The sequence below is a fragment of the Heloderma suspectum genome, chromosome 7, assembly GCF_057233095.1.
Source record: "Heloderma suspectum isolate Gila_16-S chromosome 7, 16-S_ref, whole genome shotgun sequence".
Classification (NCBI taxonomy): Eukaryota; Metazoa; Chordata; class Lepidosauria; order Squamata; family Helodermatidae; genus Heloderma; species Heloderma suspectum.
In genome coordinates, this window is record NC_139464.1 from 103,705,547 (window position 1) to 103,729,696 (window position 24,150).

The following is a 24,150-nucleotide window of genomic DNA, read 5'->3' on the forward strand; positions in this document are numbered from 1 at the left end:
GGGAGCAGCTGCTCAAGAAGCACAAACCCAAGCCCTTGAGCCCAGAGAAATTAATTGAATAGCTCTTTGGTTCCAAGCCCAAATAGACCTACATATTTAATCATAGATCATATATGAAGACCTTTAAACTATTTGAAATCCTCTAATGCCCATAAACACTGATTCTACAAATGGTGAATCTGCTCACATGTCTGATTTCCAAATGAACAATCTATTGCTTCAGGTTCAAACGTCTATAGAAAATTATTTGCTTGGAAGTTTGAAAAATCATTTCCTAAGTTACTGAATCACAGTCATCCATAAAGATCTTAAGCACACAATAAACAGCCCTATTTCTTCCTCTTCCAGCTGTGAGCAAGTTTTACAACTCAGAAAGCCACAAGTCATTTGTATTGCATGCAGTTAATACAACCTCCATACTATGGTGGGGAGTGGGGGGGGGGAGGGAATCTTAGCACTCTTGAGTAACATTTATAAGGGGTCATAGAACCCCACTTGTTGATCGAAAAGCAACTTTGAGTCTATAAGAGGCAGAAATGTAAAAAAAAAAAAGTTTCAGTCTCTTTGATTACGCATCAGAGATCCACATGGAAGCTGGGTTAAGAACTCCACCCACGGTTAGATATGCATCTGGGTATCGATTTGCATTGTATTAATTACCTGGGCACCACCGAAGGTGCTAGGTGTATCTGTTGATAAGGATATGTATCCCCATCCATAGGCATGACTCACTCACAGCATCATAAGGGCCTGGTTCGCACAAATGCAGGGTGGTTAATAAGCCATGGTGATTTGTTAACCACCATGTGCATGCCGGTTGCATACCGGGGCAATTAGTATAATTACCCTCGACGGCGCAGCTTGTGTTGTGCGAACCTGGCCAGGGTGGTTTGTTGCCATGGGTAACAAGCCACACACAACCTTAGAAATAAGTTCCATTGAGTTCAACAGGCTTGCTCCCAGGTAAGTGGCATAGGACTGCAGTCTTTGTATGGAAATACATGAAGATGCACAATGGACAATTTTGTGTGCTTTTTCTTTCCAGTGTTGCTCTTTTCTGCTTCATTCCATCTTGGCCCAGCCTTGCCCTCATACATAAACGAAGTAGCAAAAGGGAACAAAATGCCCATGACTGATAGGTCAAAGCAAGGTTTGATAGTTCCTGAGCAGGAAAAAATCTAATTTAAATGTTAAAACATCCATTTTTAAAATGTTTAAAAGCATCCATTTTTATCCACCTCGCTACACTGACTTTCTTCGGTCTTAACTAACTTGTCTGTCTTGCTTGGCCCAACTCCACCACTACATAAACATAGAACAATCATCCCATCTAGCCTGTATCTTTGCACATGTTTTAGTCAGAGGGCATTTCTACGCCAGCCTAAAATCCTGCATTTAAAACAGGGCTTTCTGCTTCCGTTTAAATGCAGGATCACCACTGACTCCCTTTACATGCGCTCCCCCCCCCACTTCTCCCCATATCTGAGTCTTCCATTATCTTTCCTTGATCTCACTTCTCTTCTTGTGCTTTAACTCTTTTCATGGAGGAATCTGAAGCAGAACACAACGGGGTAATTTGATAGCTCATTATCTGCGATCTATTTAAAAACGGAACAAAGGGCATTTAGTGCAAGAGGGTCATGGCATCATGTAAAGAGCCCGCAAACGTCCATGAACGAGCAATCGAGCAATCTCAATCGCAGGATGAAAGTTCCCTGTAATGAAGCCCAGAGAAACTGAAAGCCCAGAACTTTCAAGAAACAAGAGCTGGTAGTCAGGCCAGACAGAGCCATTTTGATAAGATGAAAAACTAAAATGAATTCCTGATTATTAAGTAACTTCATTTTTATAAAACTGTAAGTGTGGGTTTTTGCATGTTTATGATATTTGTGACTATGTTTGTTTTTGAGTAAGAAATTTAGTATTTTATGTGTGATTTTTTTTAAAAATCAATTTAAATTTAAACATCCTATTTAAATAAAAAATCTGTGGTTTTTAAAAATCACTTTTATCCACTGTAAAGACTAATCAATTTATTATAGCACAAGCTTTTGTTGACCAGTCAATTTATAGTCCACAAAAGCTTATACCACAATACATTTGTTAAGACTGCCAGAAGGCCTTTCTTTGCTTTTGATGAAAAAAACATAACTACCCCTCTGAAAACTGTCACAATCCCATGTTGCACCCAAGTATTGCTGGATCAGGATGAATGGTTGTGAAAAGCGATTAAAACAAAGGTTACAAAAAAAACAACAACCCTGATCAAGTATGTTCCTTCAAATAATCACTTAGAATTGCTAATGAAAAATACAAGGTACTGAACATTTAAAGCTATAAAACGGAACCAAAACTGGAATGGCAGCACAAATTCCAGATCCTCACAGAGTTGAACAAAAACATAATCTGCAAATCATTGAAACGAGAGTCCAAGCATATGCCAACCAAATTCACAAGTCATTAAAAGCCAGTGCAAACATAAAGGGACAATCTCTTAATTACAGTTAAGAAATCAAGAGTAGACTATACACTTCTTCCCATCCCTCTCTAGCACAAATCCCACCTGTTTTGATAGCTATGAGTTCTATTGGCATCAACTGCAGTTAAAGGCTAACAAAGTTTTCTCCTGACAAGGGCTTGCTAACCAGTTCAAACCCCAGTTTAAAATCCTGGTTACTCTTTATCAGTTAAGGTTGGTGCCTATTGTTGTGGGCAGAGGAAATTCATGCTGGAGGGGGATGGGAGAGTTCCTGATTTTTTAAGTGATTAAGAGATTGCCCCACTTATGTATGTACATGCCCCAAGTAAACATGTGTGAAGTGTGAAACATCAAGTTAACAAGAATCTTTAAGAAATGATCAGAAAATAAAACTTTTTACAGTGCAATCCTATGTAATGACAGCTGGTTCAGACAACACAACAGCCAACTGTGGGTTAATTAATCCTCATGCCATCTGCCATTATGAATATGCAAGCCCTGGCCAGGGGTTGCCATGGCTTTTGTGTCATCCGAACCAGAGCAGTGGAGGATTATTTGAGGGTTAACCAATCCTTGCATAACCCACGGTCTGTTTTGGGGTTTATGCAAGGTTTATTTAACCCTCAAATAACCCCCGCCGCACAGATTCAGACTTGACAAGCCATAGCAACCTCTGGCCGGGGCTTGCGTATTCATTATGGCAGCTGCCATGCACTGCAGCTCCTTGCAGGTAAATTAACTGATGATGGGCTGTCATGTTGTGTGAACTGGCCCAATGTCTATTCAGAAGTCCATCCCATTGAGTTCAATGGGGCTTTTAATTTCAGGTGTGTATCCGATTGCAGCCATGCAGCACAATCCTATGCATATTTACTCAGAAGTATCCCCAACTGTGTCCAATGGGACTTACTCCCTAGTTAGTGTATATAGGATTGCAGTCTATTGCAATGTGATATTCTTAATGTCAGCAAAATTGCATCCAACTCTTACCCACATAAGTGAGTCTGCTGTTTCTTCACCTATTACATGGAAGCAAATATGTTTATGACCACACACAAATGTTTTGTATGTGCATTTTAAAAGCTCAGTATCTGACATGGCTCATAATAAAGTTTTAACTACATTCGTAAGGAATATTCTCTGTAGAAACTCATGAGGCAAAACCACCTTTATGATTTCTTTACCACCAATGTGGATATGGGAACAACAGTTGTTCTTCTGACATTAACATGAATTGCCCATTAGTGGTACAGTGCATTATATTTTAGTTTGGAATAAAACAGAAAACCTTCTGCTGTTATAATGTATTGCTGTAAGGAAAGTATTACCGTTTTCCCCTGAAAATTGAAACACTAAAGGAGATACAGGGAAGGCTTGACATAGCCCTTTTAACAAGTCTCAGACTTTTAACAGTAGAATCCTATACATGTCTACTTAGAAGTAAGTTCCATTGAATCTAATGGGACTTACTCCCAGTTAAGTGTGTATGGGATTGCAGGATTAAGTGCATTTTTTAAAGACCTGTGTGAATTCAAAAGCCGGTATTTGCTCATTAATCCAATAAAAGGAGTTACTTTCCTGATTCTCACATTCTCTGAAAAGACCAAAAATCTCCCAAATAAAAATGTCATCATGGCTGTTTGAAAAATACTAATACTGAATCCATTGTTTATCTCTTTACTCCCCAGTCCACCCCAAACAGAAATTGTAAGTTCATGTAAAAAAGCAAACATCTTTAGACCGTATTTTAAATTTAATTATACACGAGCTGACAAAAAAGAAAACGTATCACAAATGAAACTATTAGATTTAACAAAAATACTTTAAAGTGGTACAAGAAATGTTCAGTTGTTTGGGAAATATTACAAATGATCATCTCTGGGGTAGTTCAACCAGACTACAGGTACAACGTCTGCTAAAATGTAGCTGTCAACTACAGAGCCACTTAGCACTACAGTATATCAGGTGTCAAGAGTCCTATGATCAAGGTTTTAAAATTTTACCTTAAGATCTAAGTCCCCAGAGAGTTTTACAGTCACATATTTAATTTTCAAATAAACGAAGCAAAACAAGAGAGCTCCCCCAAACAGTCAGATTCATTTAAAGGCTGCTGTTTAGAATCTTATCCTTCCTATATCATACTTCAGTTCAAATTGCTATTAATATCATTGATAGTATGGCCTGTATCTTGCTTGGTCAGGGTGGTGTGGTCCAGGAAGTGGAGCTTGTGAAGGTGGACCTTGCATTCTTGGTGGTGGCGGTGGCCCCCTAGGAGCTGGCCACATGCCTGGACTCATTCCCCCCGGCTGAGTGAAAGGAGGACTGAGAGTTCCTTGGTCTTCACTGAACTTTGGCAAAGCATTAGGGTTATAATGATGGGGAGGGGGTGCATTTACATTTACAGGTGGGCCACCATGTTGAGGAGGTGGTGGTCCAGGTGGAGGATGGTTCATATAAGGTGGCAGTTGGGCAATAATATGTCCGGGGGGAGGGGTTATTGGTGGAGGAGCAGAGGTCATCGGAGGAGGTGGAGCTTGACTATAAACCAGATGAGGAGTACCTGCTGTCTGGGGAGGATGTTGCATTGGATGACTTATTGGTGGAGGGGGTGGAGGGGGTGGTGCATAATGTTGCTGTGGTGGCATAATATGATGAGGGTGGGATACCACTGGTTGGCCCTGATATTCAGGATGATGGTGAGCAGGTGCTGGGGCAGGTGGAGGTGGTTCTCGAGTACCAGAATTTGAATCATCCTGAATAGGGACAGTTATAAGATTGCTGTGTTTTCTTGTGGAAATGCGAAAGGTATCTTGACTGACTGAGCGAGGGGGAGGAGGAGCCATGGACATCTCTGCCGGAGACGCACGAATATCTTCATGTGGCTGGTTATAATGCTCGTGTGGCACGTGCTGCAATGGTGGAGGTGGCATCATGATGTGCTGCTTTGGTGGAATGTGACTCAGATGATGCTTATCAGGTGGCATTATGAACCGCTCTGGGATTTCAGCAGGAGGAGGAGCAATAGGAGGATGAACAGGTTCCAGTGGAGGGCGTGCAACTGGCTTGCCAGCTCTCATATGACGGTGGTTGATGTGAGCCTGTAAGTCTCTCTGGGATAAATAGGTTCTTTTGCACCCTTGCACAATGCTACACATGAAGAGAGACCCTCGTACACACTGCTCAATTCGTTGCACAGGCTCATTGCAGCTACATTAGGAGGGAAAGAAATAAGAACGTTATTTACAGACTCTATTTCAAGTCCTCCAAATTAATAAAAAGCTACTGCTTTATAAAGGTAAAAAACTATTTCATATTGTAATATTTTATGTCTCTCCTCTTTGATAACATTCTGGCTTTGCATTCTTTCTTCATTAAAATCAATGGAAATGTTGCAATAAGGATAGCACCCTTTAAACATAAAGAAAGCCGCCCACTCTTATATGTAGAGAATCATCATAGCACAATGAGAATCTGACCCACACATTGTATTTTCTGAACTTAAGTTTAGCCCAATATCCCTTAACCTTCTTCATATTCTACATTTACATTAGAAAGCACACAAGCAGTAAACACATTTAAATAATTGTATTTCCTGATAACAGATCATATAAAGGTGAAATTTTCACAAATCACTATGACACTGTAGGATGTGTCACCCATGTCATTTGACCATGGTGAATGTGATTTTGAAATGGATTTATTGTCCAGGATGTGGCCATAGGAAAAGCAGTCAGTAGAAACCTTTACTATAGGAGAATGACAGGCAAAACATCACCTTATGGATAGGTTTCCCCAACCAAAATGACTGTGGAAATTCATCCTAAGTGACAGAGAGATATCATTTGTTCCAGTATTTTAATAGCAGAATACAAGCAAGTTTGACTACTTATTGAAAAAAATATATAGCCCTTATCCAAAATCCTTTCACACTTTAATAAAGCAGAATTAATCCAAATCCCTCAATATATTATCAACAATTCAAAATAAACTATAAATTCTTTGTGCAGTTAATTTATGCTTTGCTAGCTGTCCCTAAAGGGTTTGGGGTGCAAATATAAATGTTGAAGATACTGAGAATAAACAAAGGGGATCGTGTAGACTTGATCACAATTTCATAATGCCCATGGTGTCTAATACTGCCCGACCCAATTATAGACTACTGTGTATTCTGGTCATGTATCTGATATAATTGCTGAATAGTACAACACTTTCATCAGTGACAGCTGTTTCCAAAACCAACTCCCCAGCCAATTCTTATGAGCAGAGAGTCATCCTAGCATAAAGAGAACCTGACCCACTCACAAGTGTCTTCCTTCTTCTCATCTCCAGTAAAGTAAGGGCCTGATTCACATGTTACCCTCCCAACGAGGAAACAGACAGAATCAAGTCATGCTGACTGAAAACCAGAAAAAGGGAGCAGACTCTCTCCTCCCTCTTCCCCATCTGCCCCCCCAACACATTAGTAAGCTTACCCTGGACACATTTTGTCACCTTTCTTCTCATGTAAAATAGCACAATCATAGCAGAAAACATGCTTGCAGGGTATCTAAAAAACACACAAAGAACTCCATTCAAGAAAACAACATATGCAAACTAACACTTTGCAAAATCTGCAGTTTTAGGGCTGGATCTAGACTTAGTCCTCTGTAGGGTTGACCCACTGAGATCAGTGGGACTTCAGATAGTCATGACTAACTGGTCCCATGATTTGCAGTGGGTCTACTCTAAGACTAAGTCTGGATGGGATATTATGAACATTATTGTTTAGAGCACATTCTTATGCATCTACCAGGATAGTAAGGCACACTGTATACTGAGAAGCAATAAAGAAACAAATAGTAATAATGTCCATAACAATCCAAATCATTTTTCTGAAAATAAAACTGTTACACTTAAGTTGTCCATGAAGCTGCTGTATTGGATACATACAATAAAGCACCAAATATGTATTTTGTGATTGGTTATACAGACCTTCCTCTCTCTCTACTGGACACTCTGGGGGGTATCCAAGGGGAGCATTTCTGCCCCCACCAAGTCCTTTCCATCCTGCTGATTCCCTTCCACAAGCAGTGTGTCCTGCTGCTTCCGTTGTGCAAGCGGGACCCACCACTTATGCAAGGGAGATTTAGCACTTCCTAGAGGACGCTCCGAAACAAGTAGAAACATTCATTTCTGGAAGGAGGCTGGCTGGCGGAACCTCCTTATGTGAGCTCCATGACTTGCTTCCTTCCAGAAACGAGAGTTTCCACTTGTTTCGGGTTGCATCTGGAAACACCACATTGCCATTGCGCAAGTGGTATGGGCTGCTTGTGCAACGGAATCACACGGAAGCGGGGCATAAGCACCCTGTTGGATACTGGCCTCTAAGGTTCTGCACTTAAAGTCTCTCACTTAAAATGCATACACACTGAATGCTACAGTCAGATATCCAGTGCAACTAATTTGAACAACCTAATTCTCAGAGAAATCTGAGTTTTGTTGAAACCAAAGGCAAACTTTCATTTATTTAGGTATGTACTTGGCATACATAATGGTTCTCATCTAGACTACAGTCCAAAAACCTCAGACCACCCAGGTTCAAATCCCAATTCAGCCATGAAGTCATTATTCTCTACTCTACTACGCTAAGCCAAACCAAATTACAGGGTTGTTGTGAAGATAAAATGGAAGGTTGAGGAGAGAACTATGTACATATCATAAATAAGGAACTACAATATTCAAAATCTGCAAAATTGGAAGTAAAAGAGCAAGAACAAACTGAAATAGTGCTTTATCTATAACTAAACCCACTGTACATAAAAAGAACACCAAAAACTGTACGTGTGCTGTTTTTCAACCTACACAATATTCCATTTAATTTAACAGGTCTCTGCATGAAGCAAGATATTACACTGAATCATAATGAGAAGACATAACTATCCATATCAGACAGCTGTATGATTGTTTTGGGTTGAACAAGATGGTTCCACTTACCATGCGTCCATACATTTTGATAGGCAGCCCACACTTATCACAGAAATGGACTGGGGTATCATCCTTTTCACCAAGTAAATTGATCTGTCAAAATGATAATCATCATATTTCATCAGCTGATATATCACCACATACTTGCATACTTAATGTCTGGAAATATACAGAAAGCCTGGGTGAATTTTTCTGGAAGTCATGGGGGGGGGGGGGGTTGCCTTCTTCTTTTCTTAATCTTACCATAATTTTTGTGAACCATACTAAACTACTACTCTCCATATATTTAGTTACAACAATATGCTAAATAACTATATAGTCTCTGTTCCAAAAACAAGATACCAAAACCTATTCATAACAATAATTTGATTTTCTTTTATAGTCTTTAAATAGCATGTATTTAATGTGATCACCAGAACTACTGAGTCAATTAGTGCACCTTAAAGTCCCAGAAGAGATGTCCAGGGAACCTTCTTTGATTACTAAACACGTCACCACCCTTGCATTCATATCGTTCTTCTTCATTGTAGTCAAAATCTTCTGTGGAAGAACAAACCCCAAACAAAATTCTTAGTATCTGCTCTCAAACTGTAATAGGTATAGTTCTAGTCTGCAAAAACATCACAACTCTATAATTTAAGTGCTTGAAAGTAAGATATCCATGATATAGGAAAATATATACAATCAGCAATGCATGTCATTCACTACAGTCAGAAAACATTAACCTGGGTGTTCTGGGCTGGTAAAAATTTTCATCCATCTTTCATAGCTGCTTAATTCTGTATAGCAATGTGATCTGGTTCAGCTCTAGTAGTAATAATATCCAGAATCTTCAAACATGATATACGTTAAATTCTTCAAAACATTTCCCATCATGCCTGCATGAATAGCTTAGGTCACCCTTGGTTGTGGGTGAGCTGTTCAACTTCCCCCACAATGACACAGGATGTAACTGTTTCATATGTTGGGAAGTGCAAGACAAATTGGACAGTGACAAGTAAGCACAGCTCTATCTATAGGATAGCCTAGCTATGGTGATTCATGCAATGGTAACCTCATCATTAGACTGCTGTAATGCACTCTGTGGAGCTACGTATTTTGGAAGCTGCAGCTAGTACAGAAGGCAGGAGCTAGGATGCTCAGTGGACCATCTAGATATACACATATTACACTTATGCCAATCACTCTTTATTACAGGTGAATGACCAAAGTAGCACAATAACCAACATAAAACACGTTGACCAATAACAGGAAATAAGACTATATACGTATAAAACCAAAAAATTATAAAAGTTCTAGACATTTCAGAAAAGTTCTAGACATATACACACACACACACACACACTCACACTCTGAGTGAACTGAGTACATTCTTGACGGATTTTGCTTGCTGCTGCTGCAAAAAAAAATGGCAGTAATAAGAGTAGTGGATGCTTTTTTATCAGAGAGAAATAAAAGGACATAAAATGCATCCAAACGTCCTGGCAGTTTAGATGAAATGGGATCAATAAAAGTTCTATAAATTTCACAATAGAAAAGACAGTACAGAAGAACTGTTTCAATCTCTCCTGAGTTACAAGGACACTTCCATTTGTAATAGGGAGTTTTACAGAATCTGCCCTCTAAGACAGCTGAGGGGAGGGAATTGAGATGTGCCAGTGTAAAAGCTCTGCGGTACTTCTGGACTGAAAGTCAATAGAAGTAATTTGCTGGTTTGTGAAGTTGAAGTGCAGTATCAATTAAAATGGAAGTTGAAGTTAAACTCAAGTCAACTTGATATTCAGTATCTGCTAGGCGTTGCCTGAGTGTTGCTCTGGCCTTCTCATACCCCAGAGAAATCAAATAACTAGGGGAGAGTCCATAAAACAAAAGCTTTTGAGATAAAACTTTAGTCCAGAAAGATTGAGATACATCCTGAAAAATTAATGAAGCTAGGCCTGCTGCGAAAAAACATACCTTTAACCAAAAGTTAAAAATGGCAAGCCAAGCCTTAATTTCATCCTTCTGGAGACCAACTTCTAGTCTCAAAGCAGCACTGGCAACACAGCAGGGCACCTGGAGGACAGCCCTCAGAAATTTTGATTGTACTGCTTCCACGGGGGCAAAACTGGGATAGGGGCCAAGTTGTGCGCCGTACAAGAGTTGGGCTAATGATGTGGCCACAAACAGCTTTACTGCTGCCGGTACATAGTGACCTCCTCTTGTACAGAAGAAATTTAAAATAGCAGTGGCACTTCTTAGAGCTGTCTGGGTGGCATATTCTGCATGCACCTTCCAGATGCCATTGGCTTGGAAAACAACACCCTGGTATTTAAAGATCTTTGCCTGCTCAATCTTATGGCCATTAACATTCCAACTGTATGTCCTTGGTCTTTTGGCAAAGACCATGGCCTTTGTCTTCTGATAATTCATTTGCAGATGTTCATCATGACAATATTGGGCCCGCAAGACTCTCTTCAAGCCTAAAGGTGACTGAGACAGGATTACTGCATCATCAGCATAAAGTAGCACCAATAGGTGTCTATCAGCTAGCTTGGGAGGGTGGATGTCAAAACGGTCAAGAGCTTTAACTAATGAGTTTATGTAAAAGTTAAACAATAGAGGAGCAAGATGCAACTTTGCTTTACACCTCTGAATGTTGAAACAGGGCTAGACAACAGACCTGCTGGGTCGCATCTAATTTTTAAAGTGGTGCTTTCATGTAACTTATACATAAGAAGTAGTAAGCGGCTATCCACTGAACTAGCCTCAAGTTTATGCCAAAGTTTATCTCTGGAGATGGAATCAAAGGCAGATTTAAGATCTACAAAAGCCGCAAACAGGGAAGTTTGAAGTTTATTGATGTGTTTCTCCACAAGATGTTGAAGGATTAAAGCTTGGTCCATAGTGGATCGGCCTGATCTAAAGCCAGCCTGTTCATCAGCCAGAATGTTTTCACGTTCCATCCAAGTTTGAAATTTCCAATAGAGGTGCCTGGCATATAGCTTGCTAATAATGGTAAGTAAGCTGATTGGGTGGTAACTGACTGGGTCATCTTTCCTTCTCTTTTTAAAGATGGGGATGATGCTAGCCCCAGTCTGGCGGAATATGGGCAGTTCAATCTATATATATGAAGAGAGTAGCTAGAACAGGAGCCCACCAATCAATATTTCTTTTCTGGAGGTATACAGTTGCAGCCAGGGGCCTTGCCCGGTTTTAGTTGGTTTACCAGATCAATGATCTCAGAGACTGAGACAGGAGGCCATTCAATAAAGGGTCCTGAGATATGCTCCACCCGGAAAGTAGGTGCCTCCTCTTCTGCATATAGTGCACGAAAATGTGTCTCCCATATCTCAGAAGAAATATGACAGTCCAGACGTGTTGGACCACAGGCAGGAAGCACTGTAGTCAAGTGCCAGAAGGAGGCTGTATCTTTGGACCTCACAGCATGAATGAGTTGTTCCCACCCTGCTTTTTGAGCACACTCCTTTTTGGCCTTAAGCAGGGTTTTATAGCATTTTTTGTGTGATATTAAGTCAGCCAATGAAAATGCTAAGGGATTTTCCTTGTAGGCCCTGAATTTAGCAATCGGGCCTTTCTTAGCACAAATGCAGTCCTGGTCAAACCAGCTCTTAGATCTGAACTGGGTAGTCTGATGCTTCCCCAGATTTTTAACTGTTAAATGAGCCTTTAATTCATTGATCAAAATCTCGTAAACATCTAAAATTCCAGAGTTTGCGCCTGTTGTGAGAATGGAAGAACGAATCTTGTGGAAATGAACAGCGTTTACCAACTTCTCAATCCATTTGATCTTAGTGGTTATGATATCAGCCTCAATGTCAGGCCGAAAAGCAGCAACGACGTGCATATGGCACTCCAAGGACTTTAGGGCCAGGGTCAAGGGAAGATGATTGCTGCTGATTGTCTTTCACCAAATGATCCACAAGTTTTAAAAGGTTACATGAGGAAATCTGGCCACCTAACGCGAAGAGAAAACCCACTGGAAAAGACCCTGATGCTGGGAAAGATTGACGACAAAAGGAGAAGGGGACGGCAGAGGATGAGATGGCTAGATAGCATCACCGATGCAATGAATATGAACTTGAGCACGCTCCGGGAGAGAGCGGAGGACAGGAAGGCCTGGTGTGCTATGGTCCATGGGGTCATGAAGAGTCGGACACGACTTAACGACTGAACAACAACAATGAGGAAATCAGGTAGTCAATAGCACTCATCCTAGTATGTGACCAAAATGTGTATTCTCCCAGGATGTCGCCGGTAACACTTAAATTTACAATACATAAATCCAAACGGTATACCATTTGGGCCAGGCATAGTCCAGCATAACTGCAGATAGTATCTTTTGAAAGGCAGGAGTTTGTAGGAAAGAAAGTTGGCCTTTCTGGAGGAAAGAAATGATGATGAGTGTAGAGGACAGTGTCTTCTGGTCCTAACCTGGCATTGAAATCACCCCCAATATGTACTTGTGTAATCTGGGTGGTTAATATCAGATTTCCAAAATATAATTCTAGATCTTGCCATAGCATGTTGATCTGTGAACGGAGTTGTTGGGGAGGAAGATATACGTTCAGGAGTAACATATTGAAGTGATTGAATTTAATTATTATTGCAACTGCAAACTGATTAAAAGAGGGAAGATTAGTCACTGACATGCGAAGCCGTGTAGATACAAAAATGCCTAGGCCACCCCTAGGCCATCCCTTCTTATCACTAGAGGAGGCGTGAAGTTGGTAGCCAATGAAACCATTTAGTTCTATATCGTCCAGAGCCCCGGCCTCTTGTAACATCAAAATGTCAAATTTAGAGATGTAATTTATAAAGGAATCATCTCTGCTCTTGTTTTTCCACCCTTCTATATTCCATGAAAGCACAGAAAAAATTTGTTGAGAGGTTGGCAGTCAATCTGAGCATTCTGGAGAAGACTCCATAGTGGGGATTAGCATCCCTGAGAATTCTGTAATGATTTATTTAATGTCATATTCAGCCAAGAGATAATCTTTTGAGCCAGTGCTCTGCGGGACATACAAGGGAATTGTAGTCTGAGACTGCATCACAGGGGATAGCACCTCCACGTGATTTAGCTGTATGTTGTCTTCGGTCATCATCGGTTGGAGAACAGGAAGGACCAGGGCTATCCTTAGATCCTTATAAATCACTTCTGGAAGGAGGTCTACTATGCAGGCATGGTTTAGCTGGTTTAAGTAAGGTGGCATCCAAGCGAGTAGACAACAAAGAGGCAGCCAAAAAGTTGTATGGAATTAGGTTTTCATCACTTGCAGGGGATGATAGTGATTGTGACAGTTGTTCCATTTGATGTATCAATGAGTCTGAGGCCCTTGGTGCTTTCTGTGTTACAGGACACTTGTAATCCAAGGGTGTCACATTGTTGAAAGAGGCCAAATCTATTGGCTGAAAATCTGCCTGGGGCTGTGAGGTTGCTACCCCACCTGAAGTCCTGGTTTGAAAAACAGTTTGTGCGTCAACATAAGTGCTTAGATTTTCTAAGTCCTGTTGTAGAAAGTGCTCTCGTAGCTGTTCCGCAATAATACACAGGGAGGCTGAACTGGCTTTTAATTCCTTCCATTTAGGGTTAAGGTCAGTGAAACATAATAAATCCTTGTCAGGGCTGTTCTGAACCCCAAATGGATCAGAGCAAGGGAAATTACTCCAGCAGTTTGGCAAAACTGCCGAAAGTTGGTTAGCAGAGAGCCCAAGATTAGCTGTTGAATAGCCCAAGGTCATTTCCGTAGGTTCCTTATCAGCAGAGTGCTTTAGATGTGGAACATGACGTAATAGAAGAGGCTGGATGGCTGTATCGTAATAGAAGAGGCTGGATGGCTGTATCGTGAAAAGCTCTCATTGGAGTAATGTGGAATCTAGCCAAAAAAGTTGTCATTTTAAAAAGCATAAGAGGAATAACAGCTTGTCTAAAAGTAAGTAGCAGTCTTTTCTGACCTGGTTTTGCTGGAAGCTATCTATAGAAAGAATGTCGATATACTGAAGGTTGCAGTGTAAAAGTTGGCTCAGGGAGTAAATCATGGCTCTATGCAAGGTCCATCTGTCTCTATTAACTCTGATTAGAGTGATTTGTAGGAGCTCCTGTGTAGTTTGGAGAACTTGGGCAGAGGTAGATCCATTGGGGATACTGTTATTTACATTTATAGACATGGATTTATTTACATTTTGCATCAAGGGTTTTTTTAATCCCAGTCCCAACAGATCTGGTTTAGTAACCGAGTCTGTGGAGTTGGTGTTAGAGATCTGTAAGATATTCCCAGCTTGGAAGCAGCCTCCCCAAGGGCATCAACTTTAGTGCAGACTGCCTGGAGACTATCAAATATTGCAATAGCAGTTTGGGCAGTTAAGAGACACCGTTGAGCAACATATTCGAAATAAAAGTTCTTTAAAATATTTGGAGTTCTACTTCCAGGAGATGGAATTTGCACATTTTCAGAGCCCAGAAATGAAGTTTTAGCTGGTTCGTGGGGAGGGAGAGTCAAATCGATCAGCGGAGAGAGTAACTCAGACTTCAAGACAGCATACCTATTTTTAGATGTGGGGGGGCAATAAATTACCCGTAGAGCCACTGGCTGAGAGATGGTCAATCCTTTGTTGTTTCAGAGCCTTCGAGGATAGAGTGCTTGTCCTGCATCGCTTTTTACTGCCCATGAGTAAACAGTTTACGATCCTTGTTACTTCTTGGAGCTTCCCCAGACTCCTCCCAGCTGGTTTACACAAACAGTCTGGGAGATAAAACCTTAAAACAGTCTTTCAAAGTAGTTTTAAGAGCCCTCTAAATAAAAAGGGAAGAAGAAACTAAAAACTAGAGGAGCTCACTAATCAGGCTGCCAGAACACCGCCATCTGCGACCGGAAGTCCACCTATGTTAAAAGAACTGTACTGGCTGCCTATTAGCTACCGAGCCATGTTCAAAGTTTTGTTGTTAACATTCAAAGTCCTGAATCAACCACTGAGTTCGTCAGAGGAGGCCCTATCGGTCATTCCATGGCCACCAGCATGTTGTCAGACACTGTATGTAAGCAGGCCTTCTCGGTAGTGGCACCCACCTTCTGGAACACTCTCCTACATGTGGATCGAGAGATGGAAACTGTGGCAACCCTCTAACCCCTCTTGAAAACACATTTGGTCACTCAAGTTTTCCCTGATCATGACAGTGCTCTGTTTTACTACATTTGTTGTAATGTTTTAAAGGCATTTATTGTTTTATACCATTTTTATATTGGTTTTTATATTGTATTTTACGTGTTTTTATGTAAAGTGCTTGGAAATCCTCAGATGTCAAGTGGTATAGAAGCAGCTTAAATAACTAAAGGACCTGATGTGATGACATTACATGAGAGCATGTGTATAGTCAAGCTAGCACGATGCCAAAGCTGTATGTTTAAAAAAAAAAAGCTGCAGGTGGGGGGAAGCAGTGCTTCTTAAAACACTAAAAAAAAATGACTCATTGTTTTGCATGTCTGTGCTTTCTGCATACTGCCAATTCTGGAAGAAGTCAGATGAATGGCAGAAATTGTTAAAACCTTTGAGAATTACAATATACTCTTTCTCAGATCACTTTACCTTCTTCACCAGCTTTTGATGGCACCCTATTCATACTTCTTGCAGGACGAGGTGGTGTAGGTTTAGCTTTGTTGGTCTGTTTGGAAATGAGCTTTATAGGGATACGTCGGCGAACATCAAGGCCACCCAATGATCCAGAACTATTTGTGCCTTGCAAATCATTGTCTATGTAAAAAACACACAAAGCTATATTAGTTTCCATTTATCATAGAATCATAGAATAGTAGGGTTGGAAGGGGCCTACAAGGCCATCGAGTCCAACCCCCTGCTCAGTGCAGGAATCCAAGTCAGAGCATCCCTGACAAATGGCTGTCCAGCCTCATCCTGAAAGCCTCCAGTGTAGGAGAGCCCACCACCTCCCTAGGTCATTGGTTCCACTGTCGTATTGCTCTAACAGCCAGGAAGTTTTTCCTGATGTTCAGCCGGAATCTGGCTTCCTGTAACTTGAGCCCATTATTCCGTGTCCTGCACTCTGGGATGATCAAGAAGAGATCCTGGCCTTCCTCTCTGTGACAACCTTTCAAGGACTTGAAGAGTGCTATCATATCTCCCCTCAGACTTCTCTTCTCAAGGCTAAACATGCCCAGTTCTTTCAGTCTCTCTTCATAGGGCTTTGTTGCCAGTCCCCTGATCATTTTTGTTGCCCTCCTCTGAACCCTCTCCAGTTTGTCTGCATCCTTCTTCAAGTGTGGTGCCCAGAACTGGACACAGTACTCCAGATGAGGCCTAACCAGTGCTGAGTAGAGGGGAACTAGTACTTCCCGGGATTTGGAAGCTATGCTTCTATTCATGCAGCCCAAAACAGCATTTGCCTTTTTTGCAGCCACATCACATTGTTGGCTCATATTCAGCTTGTGATCCACAACAATTCCAAGATCCTTCTCGCTTGTAGTGTTGTTGAGCCACATATCCCCCATCTTGGAACTGTGCATTTGGTTTCTTTTTCCTAGGTGCAGAACTTGGCATTTATCCCTATTAAATGTCATTCTGTTGTTTTCTGCCCAGTGCTCCAGTCTATCCAGATCACTTTGAATGTTGTTTCTGTCTTCCAAAGTATTAGCTATCCCACCCAATTTTGTGTCATCTGCAAATTTGATCAGCATTCCCTGCACCTCCTCCTCCAAGTCATTAATAAAAATGTTGAAGAGCACTGGGCAGAGAGCAGAGAGGAAGGCCAGGATCTCTTCTTGATCATCCCAGAGTGCAGGACACAGAATCATGGGCTCAAGTTACAGGAAGCCAGATTCCGACTGAACATCAGGAAAAACTTCCTGACTGTTAGAGCAATACGACAATGGAACCAATGACCTTGGGAGGTGGTGGGCTCCCCCACACTGGAGGCATTCAAGACGAGGCTGGACAGCCATCTGTCAGGGATGCTCTGACTTGGATTCCTGCACTGAGCAAGGGGTTGGACTCGATGGCCTTGTAGGCCCCTTCCAACCCTACTATTCTATGATTCTATGATCAGGCTAGTCACAAAAAGAAATTAGTTGACAGTCATTGTGAAACAATGGAAGTAATTTTATTAAAAACTGTAATGAAGTATAACTTTTAATGATGTTAGATACAGTTTCCATAGTATGTCAACAATCCAATGAACAGTTCTCTTTGGAAGTTTTTTTAAAAAAATCTTGAAATACCAGGACCAGCCTACAGTTAGAAAATTAAAACAGAAATAAAGTAAAGGAACAGCAGCTAGTAAAAGAAAAGCTACGTTTTAAAGGTAGTTATGCTGTGAACAGCCAATTCTTCAAGCATCCTCAACATCATATCCTTGGGAAACACCAAATAATATTTGACCATAGTCAAATAATAGGTGGTCAGCTGACCAGTCAGTTGACATTATTTGACTGGTCATGCCAAACCTAATATGAGAAACTTCAAGAATTGTTATAAGACTCTACCCATCACCTCAATACATAGTTCACAAAATTATAGTTTATATCACATAGATTTTACATCCTGAACACACATTTTGAAGGGTGTGGGAGAGTACATGTCAATAGCAGGGAGAGTAGTAAAAACAGAAGTCCTGTATCCATAGTATGTAGTCTCCTGGAGAACATTGCCTCTTTCAGGTTACTTGCATACTACTGCTTTCAAAAAATGTTATCAGAACAAAGTTGTTAGGTTAGGCTTCCTCCACGAAATACCTCCTCAAAACTCACCTTTTCTTTGACTCGGTTTGCACAACACGCTAACCCACGCTCCGTGGTTGAGTGTGGGTTGTTGTTAAACCATGGGCTATTTGTTGAACCGTGGGTTACCATGTTGTCTGAACCTAGGATATTTTCTGCAGGGTGGCTTGTTAACCATGGAGTGTGGCTTATTTTTCTCAAACAAGCCACCTCGAGAACCCATGGCTTAACAAGCCACACTGCATGGTTAACAAGCCACCCTGTGGAAAATGTACTGGGTTCATGTAACACACCAACCCACAGTTCAACAAGCCACACTGTTCTGTGAACGTGTTGTGTGAACATCCCCACTGGCTTCATCCTTTAGTCCTAATCCCCACTGAGACAAAGCTGAAGTATACCGTCTGCATTTGCTCACATTCATCCCTGGTTACTCTGGACTCTTCTCCCACCTGTCCTCTCCTTTTGTTGCATCTCACACTATAGAAATTTAGATTGGAAGCTCCTTGAGCAGGGACTGGTCTTTTTTGGTTTATGTTTCTCTGTAAAGAACCATGATTGACAAAAGCTGAACTTTGAGTTTTTACAATTTTATAAACTTTCACCTGCCCAAAGAACTCTTAAGGGCACAATCCTATGGCTGCTAGGTGACCGTAGGATTGGTCAATTTTCAGGAACCAACCTCGGAGCCTGTGCTCCAAGGTCGGTTCCTGGAAAACCACCTCCCTCCCCCCTCCCCCACCACCTTGTAGGTAGTGCAGATCGTCTCGGAAGAGCAGTGCGGAGCAAAAGGGGGCATTCCTGGGGGTGGGGAGTGTGGAAGTGCTGGTATGACGCTTCCTATGTGTCATCTGGCCTCCCCCTCCCCCGGTCCGAAGTCCCAGGGCTAGACAGCTGAAATCAGCCGTCTAGCCATGAATGCAGGGCGGCCAGAGCACAGAGAAGATCCCCTCCACATTCCGCCTGCCCAGCATTGGATAGGCGTCCACCTCCGAGTTCAGAGACAGCCACCTATCCTGACAGGATTGCTCCCTAAATCAAGCTATTTGAGCCCAAGACTATTTCTGAAGTGCAATTAAATTGAAAGGGAGAAATCTGTCACAACTTCACTGTAGTAAACTTCACCAACCATTATTTCCAGAGCACCACTTTTCAATGCAGACAAAGTCAGGTGCAAAGTACATATGCTTCAAACGAGCATTGACCCAGTTTAACTCCAGAATAGACAAGTAAAAATTATTTGGTTTATTGCATCTTTATCCTATCCTTCCTCCAAGGAGCTCAGGTAGCATACAAGATTATTTCCTCCCTTATTATATCCACACAACAGCCCTGTGTGGTAGGTAAAGCTAAAAGAATGACTGGCCAAGATCCACCAGTGTGTGCGATTTTAATCTGGGTCTCCCCAGTCCTAGTCCAACACTGTTACCACTACACCATACAGGCTCTCAAATACTCTACATGGCCAGTCTACAACTGAAACTGGCACACTATAAACATAAGTAAGGCTGCAATTCTGATCAATTCATGGGGCACCTGGGGATGGCTATTTGAGATCTGTAATTAAGTTTTCCTATTTCTGTAATATGAACATACTTCTAATTTTTCTGCACAAACACTGGTAGGGGATAGTGAACTTATGTGATCTTCTTATTCTAGCATCTGCCATCCTAAATATACAAAAATATGATTTCTAAGATTTGGTTTCAAAATGTTTGAAAGAGTATTTAGGTTTCTTTATTTCTAAAAAATAAAATGGCGTGTTGTGATTCTAATATCTTGCAGGCTCTGCAAAAACCCATACCTACACATACTTGCTCATAAGTAAGTCCACTGAGTGCAACTGAGCTTGCTCCCTAGTCAGCATGCTTAGAATATGTATGGTGCCCATTCCATTTCCCGTTGTTACACCTTTGATGTCAGCCTACAAATTACACCACCCAGTCTCACACACAATGGTAGCAAATACGCTGAGATACTATGGACAATTTCAGAAATATATCCTATAACTTTGTTATGGATTGAGTTTTTATTTGTGTGCAAAAATATTTGTGTGCCAAAACATCAACTGCCAATGAGCACAACTACAGGCTTTAATTTAATGTAAATACTTCACGTGTGTGCGCCTCCATTTATGAAGGATCTTGGCGTCACAGGATCTCCGAGTCTGTGAAATTTCCAGATGCCGCAAACCTATTTAGTGATCACAGGGATTGCAGATAGCTACGGAGATTGCAGATAGCTACAGGGATTGCAGATACCACCCAGAGAGCTTTGGCTATTGGGCAGTATAGAAATGTAATAAAGAAATTAATAGGTAAAGAAGCTAGATCAACCGGATACATTAATATAGAGGAGATCATAAGAAATGCAACTGATAAAGATGAAAAGGAAGGCTGTAGACACCTTAGGAACGCTGGAGAACTTTAATCACTGATGTATACACAGACTTTAGCTGGAGCGTCAAAAGTAACTAGCAAAAGCCTTTATCCTTTTAAATAAATGCCAATAGGACAAGCAAGAAAAATAGAACTATGAAAGATACAGACTTCAAAAGGGCATGAACAACCCAGTAGATCGGGGTGGGCAACTTGTAAGCCAAAACAACTGGAGGGTCACAACTCCCATCATTCCTCACCACTGGCTATATTGGCTAGGGCTGACGGGAGTTGTGGGCCAAATTGTCTGGAGGGCCACAAGCTGCCCACTCCTACCAAGAGATATACATGTTTACATGATTGACCTCATAGCAGCCAAAATCAGTTTCCATCAACATTTTATTAAAAGCATTTATATCCTGCCTTTGTTAAAAAAAAATAAAAATCCAAGGCAACTTACAACATCAAGACTAAAACGATCAGATAAAAAATCTTAAAGACCAAGCCATTAAGAGGCAGGACACTTATGCTATAAGAAGCACTGCTCAAGCTATGGTCACTCAACCTCTTGTACTATCAACTCTAGATTTATAGTATTCCTCCTTCTATTAACCATCTGTGGGGAAACTGAACTGAATGTGTTTGTCCCAGTGTAGCATTCTAAAATGTCAATTTATTTTATTTACTTACATTATTTTTATGCCACCCTGTAACAAAAGTTCTCTGGATGCTTACAACATAAAAATAAGATTAAAAACAAAACAAAGGGTTGGATCCAGACCTAATCATTACAGTAGAACCACTGAAATTAATGAGACTTAAGAGACTCATGATTAATGGGCTGAACTGAATTAAGTTCAATTTACTAAAACTACAACTTTGTAGAAAATAAAAAGGTCTTTGCCAGGCACCAAAAATATATCAGAACAGGCACCCGGAGTGGGGTAGGGTGCTACTAGGTGCTTTTCTCAGCTAGTCACTTGCCTACCTCTCACTAGGACAGGGCATGCAGAGAGGAACCTCAGACAATAGCCATACCACAAAACCCTTAGCCTAATGGTCTAAAACTGCTCATCTGTAATGTTCATATTTGGCCCCTCTGAGGGGAGAATAATGGCACTGCATTCATTTGTAAGCTCTAATATCATGATCTATAGTGGTCACTTCCAATGGTTCTTGTGAAGAACCCCAACATGGTGCCTGCAGGCACCAGATTTTTTTAAAAAAAAATCTTTAAAAACACACACACACAATTTTTAAAAATATACATACATGGAGTTGAATAACGTGCATAGAACTTTCTAGCAATTATACATAGGCTTCAACAAAAGCAGACCAATATCTAAATAAGAATCAATTTGAAGGTGGCGTCTTTATGCCACCTGGTAAAATACTGAAAGCATTGCACGGTCCTCAAGGAGATAATTTAAAAGAGGATGTACATCAGTGAATATTAAAGACTGTTCCAGTACAAAATTTATCTGTGTAATAACCTCCCCCACAAAAGAAGCAACCACTGGACACTAGCAGAACATATGTTTAAAAGAAGCATTAGCTGTATTGCACCGCCAACAATTAGCTGAAGTAGACAATCCCTTATTAAAGAGACATACAGTGCCCAATAGACACAAAAGTGTTTGCTGAATTTAGATGCAACGTAAGATCTAGAGATGCAACAGGTAGACACCAAAGCAGCGATCCACTGATTAGGCATTTTGTGGTGGTGCCCACAGCAGTTTCTCAAATTCCCAAATGTGCACATGGGTCCAAAACGATGGGACCACTGATCTCGAGTAAAACACAAAGCAGCACACAGAAGTGCCACCTTTCTTTTCTCTTTTCACAGCTCTCAGGGCTGAAACGAGGTATTGCTCCACGGAGCGTGACTTCCTCGTTAAAGAGAGCGAAAGGGGATAGTCTTCGTTGGGGCGGAAACCGCAACGGCTGTCAGGAACCCTCCACTGACTATAGCACCTAAAGACAATACGGACGCCGAAGGCGGGGAGGCTGAAGCGATGCAAGGACAGGGCCGACCAAACATCTGGGTGGGCTCGATGAAGCGGGGGCTTGGCAGGAAAGAGAAGCGGAGGGCGGGAGAGGGCGGGAGGGGGCGGCGGGAGAACCGTAACCCTGCTGCCTCGCGGCGAAGGGCTGCTCCCCTTCGGGACGCCCGTGGCCCTACAGAAGCCGAAGGCAGGCGCGCACAGGGCAGCCCCAGGGCGAGGGGCACAAGGCCGGGCTGTTGCTACCCGAGACGAGCCCCCGAGGCAGAAAGGCGAGCAGGCGCAAGACGGCCGCGGCGCCCGGGGGAGTCGGCTTCCCTGCGCCCCCGCTCTTGACTGACTGCCGTACACGGCCCCATCCTGCCCCAGTCTCCTCAGAAACAAGCTCCACGGAGTCCAGCGAGGCGCGCTCCAAGTAACAGGGGAACGGGCTTGCCGCCTAGGACTCCCCAGGCCCAGGCCGCGCTAGGCCGCAAGCGCCTCAGTGACTCGCCCGCCCGCCCGCCGCACAAGGCCTCAGCGCTCGAGTCCCCGCGCCGGCCTCCGGCTCAAGTTTCGCGGCGGCCGGAGGCGCAGGAAGAGGGAAAGGGGAGCGCCGCGGCCCAGAAACGCAGCACCCCTCGCTCACCATTGTGGTCCATGATTCGGCATAGGGAGCCCTGGGACAGGAAGTCGCCCCGTGCTACGGGATGGGTGGGAGCGGAAGGGCGCGATAGGGAGCGGGTAAGGGGAGAGCATAGAGCGCATTCCTGGTAGACTCGTGCTGGCTATTTCTGGAGGTGGCACTTCCTGCCTCCTTGAGACTGTTTTTCTCGGAGGAAGTGAAGGCCGCTAATGGAAAGCCACGGAGGAATCCAAGGCTTTAGCGTAGCTGTGATTGGGTCGCAGACTCCCCTCCTCCCCGCCACCTTTAAAAAAAAAAAGTAGCATCAGAAATAGGAGTTTGTACTCTTTCTAACTTTTCATACTGAAAACGTGACTTTTAAAAAAGTTGTATAGCTTTACACGAAATTGCCCTCGCGCCCTGCAACTGGGCAAGTCGCGCCGTGCGAGTCTAATACCGTCTGCTTTCCCCACACTGTAGGCTGAGGAGGTGGGGGCTGAGTGCGTAGCGCAGCCCTGCAATGTAGTCCGCAGTTAATGTTGGGCGTTAGAGGCGGGGCTGAGACTGCTTTGGGTTTCCAGCCAAAACTATTTCAGTTCCGACCCTCAGACCTCAGACTATTGGAGTCGCATGCAGCCGCGTTGCATATTTAAAAATTGAAACATTTCTTATAAACAGCCAAAGTAAAAATATTCGTGACATTTTTAGTATATCCCCCACAACACACACACACACAATAGAAGATTTGACTCTGACAGAGCATTGTCCTCCTGTCTTTTGATACCTTTTGTTGCAGCGTGGCACTCGCTGCTGTGAAATTACAGATAAAGCAACAAATTCGGAGTCCCCCGTTGTTTTCCATGGGCAGTTTTCACTTCTGCGCCATGCAAGATCAAACATGGTGTCAAAAGGAGCCCGGAAATCAAGAAGTTCGTGTGAATCTAATTATAAGTCTACGGCTGAGCTGTTGAGGAAGTTGCGCTTCTATCGGAGTCCC

General features: G+C 42.3%; 1 protein-coding gene across 9 annotated transcripts in view; it reads right to left on the minus strand.

Moving 5' to 3' along the window:
* Positions 1-4,142: 4,142 nt before the first annotated feature.
* Positions 4,143-24,150, minus strand: part of CBLL1 (Cbl proto-oncogene like 1) — a 35,731-nt gene continuing 15,723 nt past the window's right edge. For 2 of the 9 annotated variants that reach the window (XM_084811034.1, XM_084811032.1), the window contains 6 exons: positions 16,028-16,192; positions 8,883-8,983; positions 8,453-8,536; positions 6,952-7,025; positions 6,255-6,299; positions 4,149-5,686 (listed from right to left, as the gene is read on the minus strand). In XM_084811034.1, coding sequence (XP_084667160.1) covers positions 4,645-5,686; positions 6,255-6,299; positions 6,952-7,025; positions 8,453-8,536; positions 8,883-8,983; positions 16,028-16,192 — 1,511 coding nt within the window. In that variant the 3' untranslated portion in view covers positions 4,149-4,644. Of the gene's footprint in view, positions 5,687-6,254; positions 6,300-6,951; positions 7,026-8,452; positions 8,537-8,882; positions 8,984-16,027; positions 16,301-23,177; positions 23,236-23,937; positions 24,072-24,150 lie in introns of those variants that run through there. The other 7 variants (XM_084811037.1, XM_084811033.1, XM_084811039.1 and 4 more) reach the window with 6 other exon arrangements.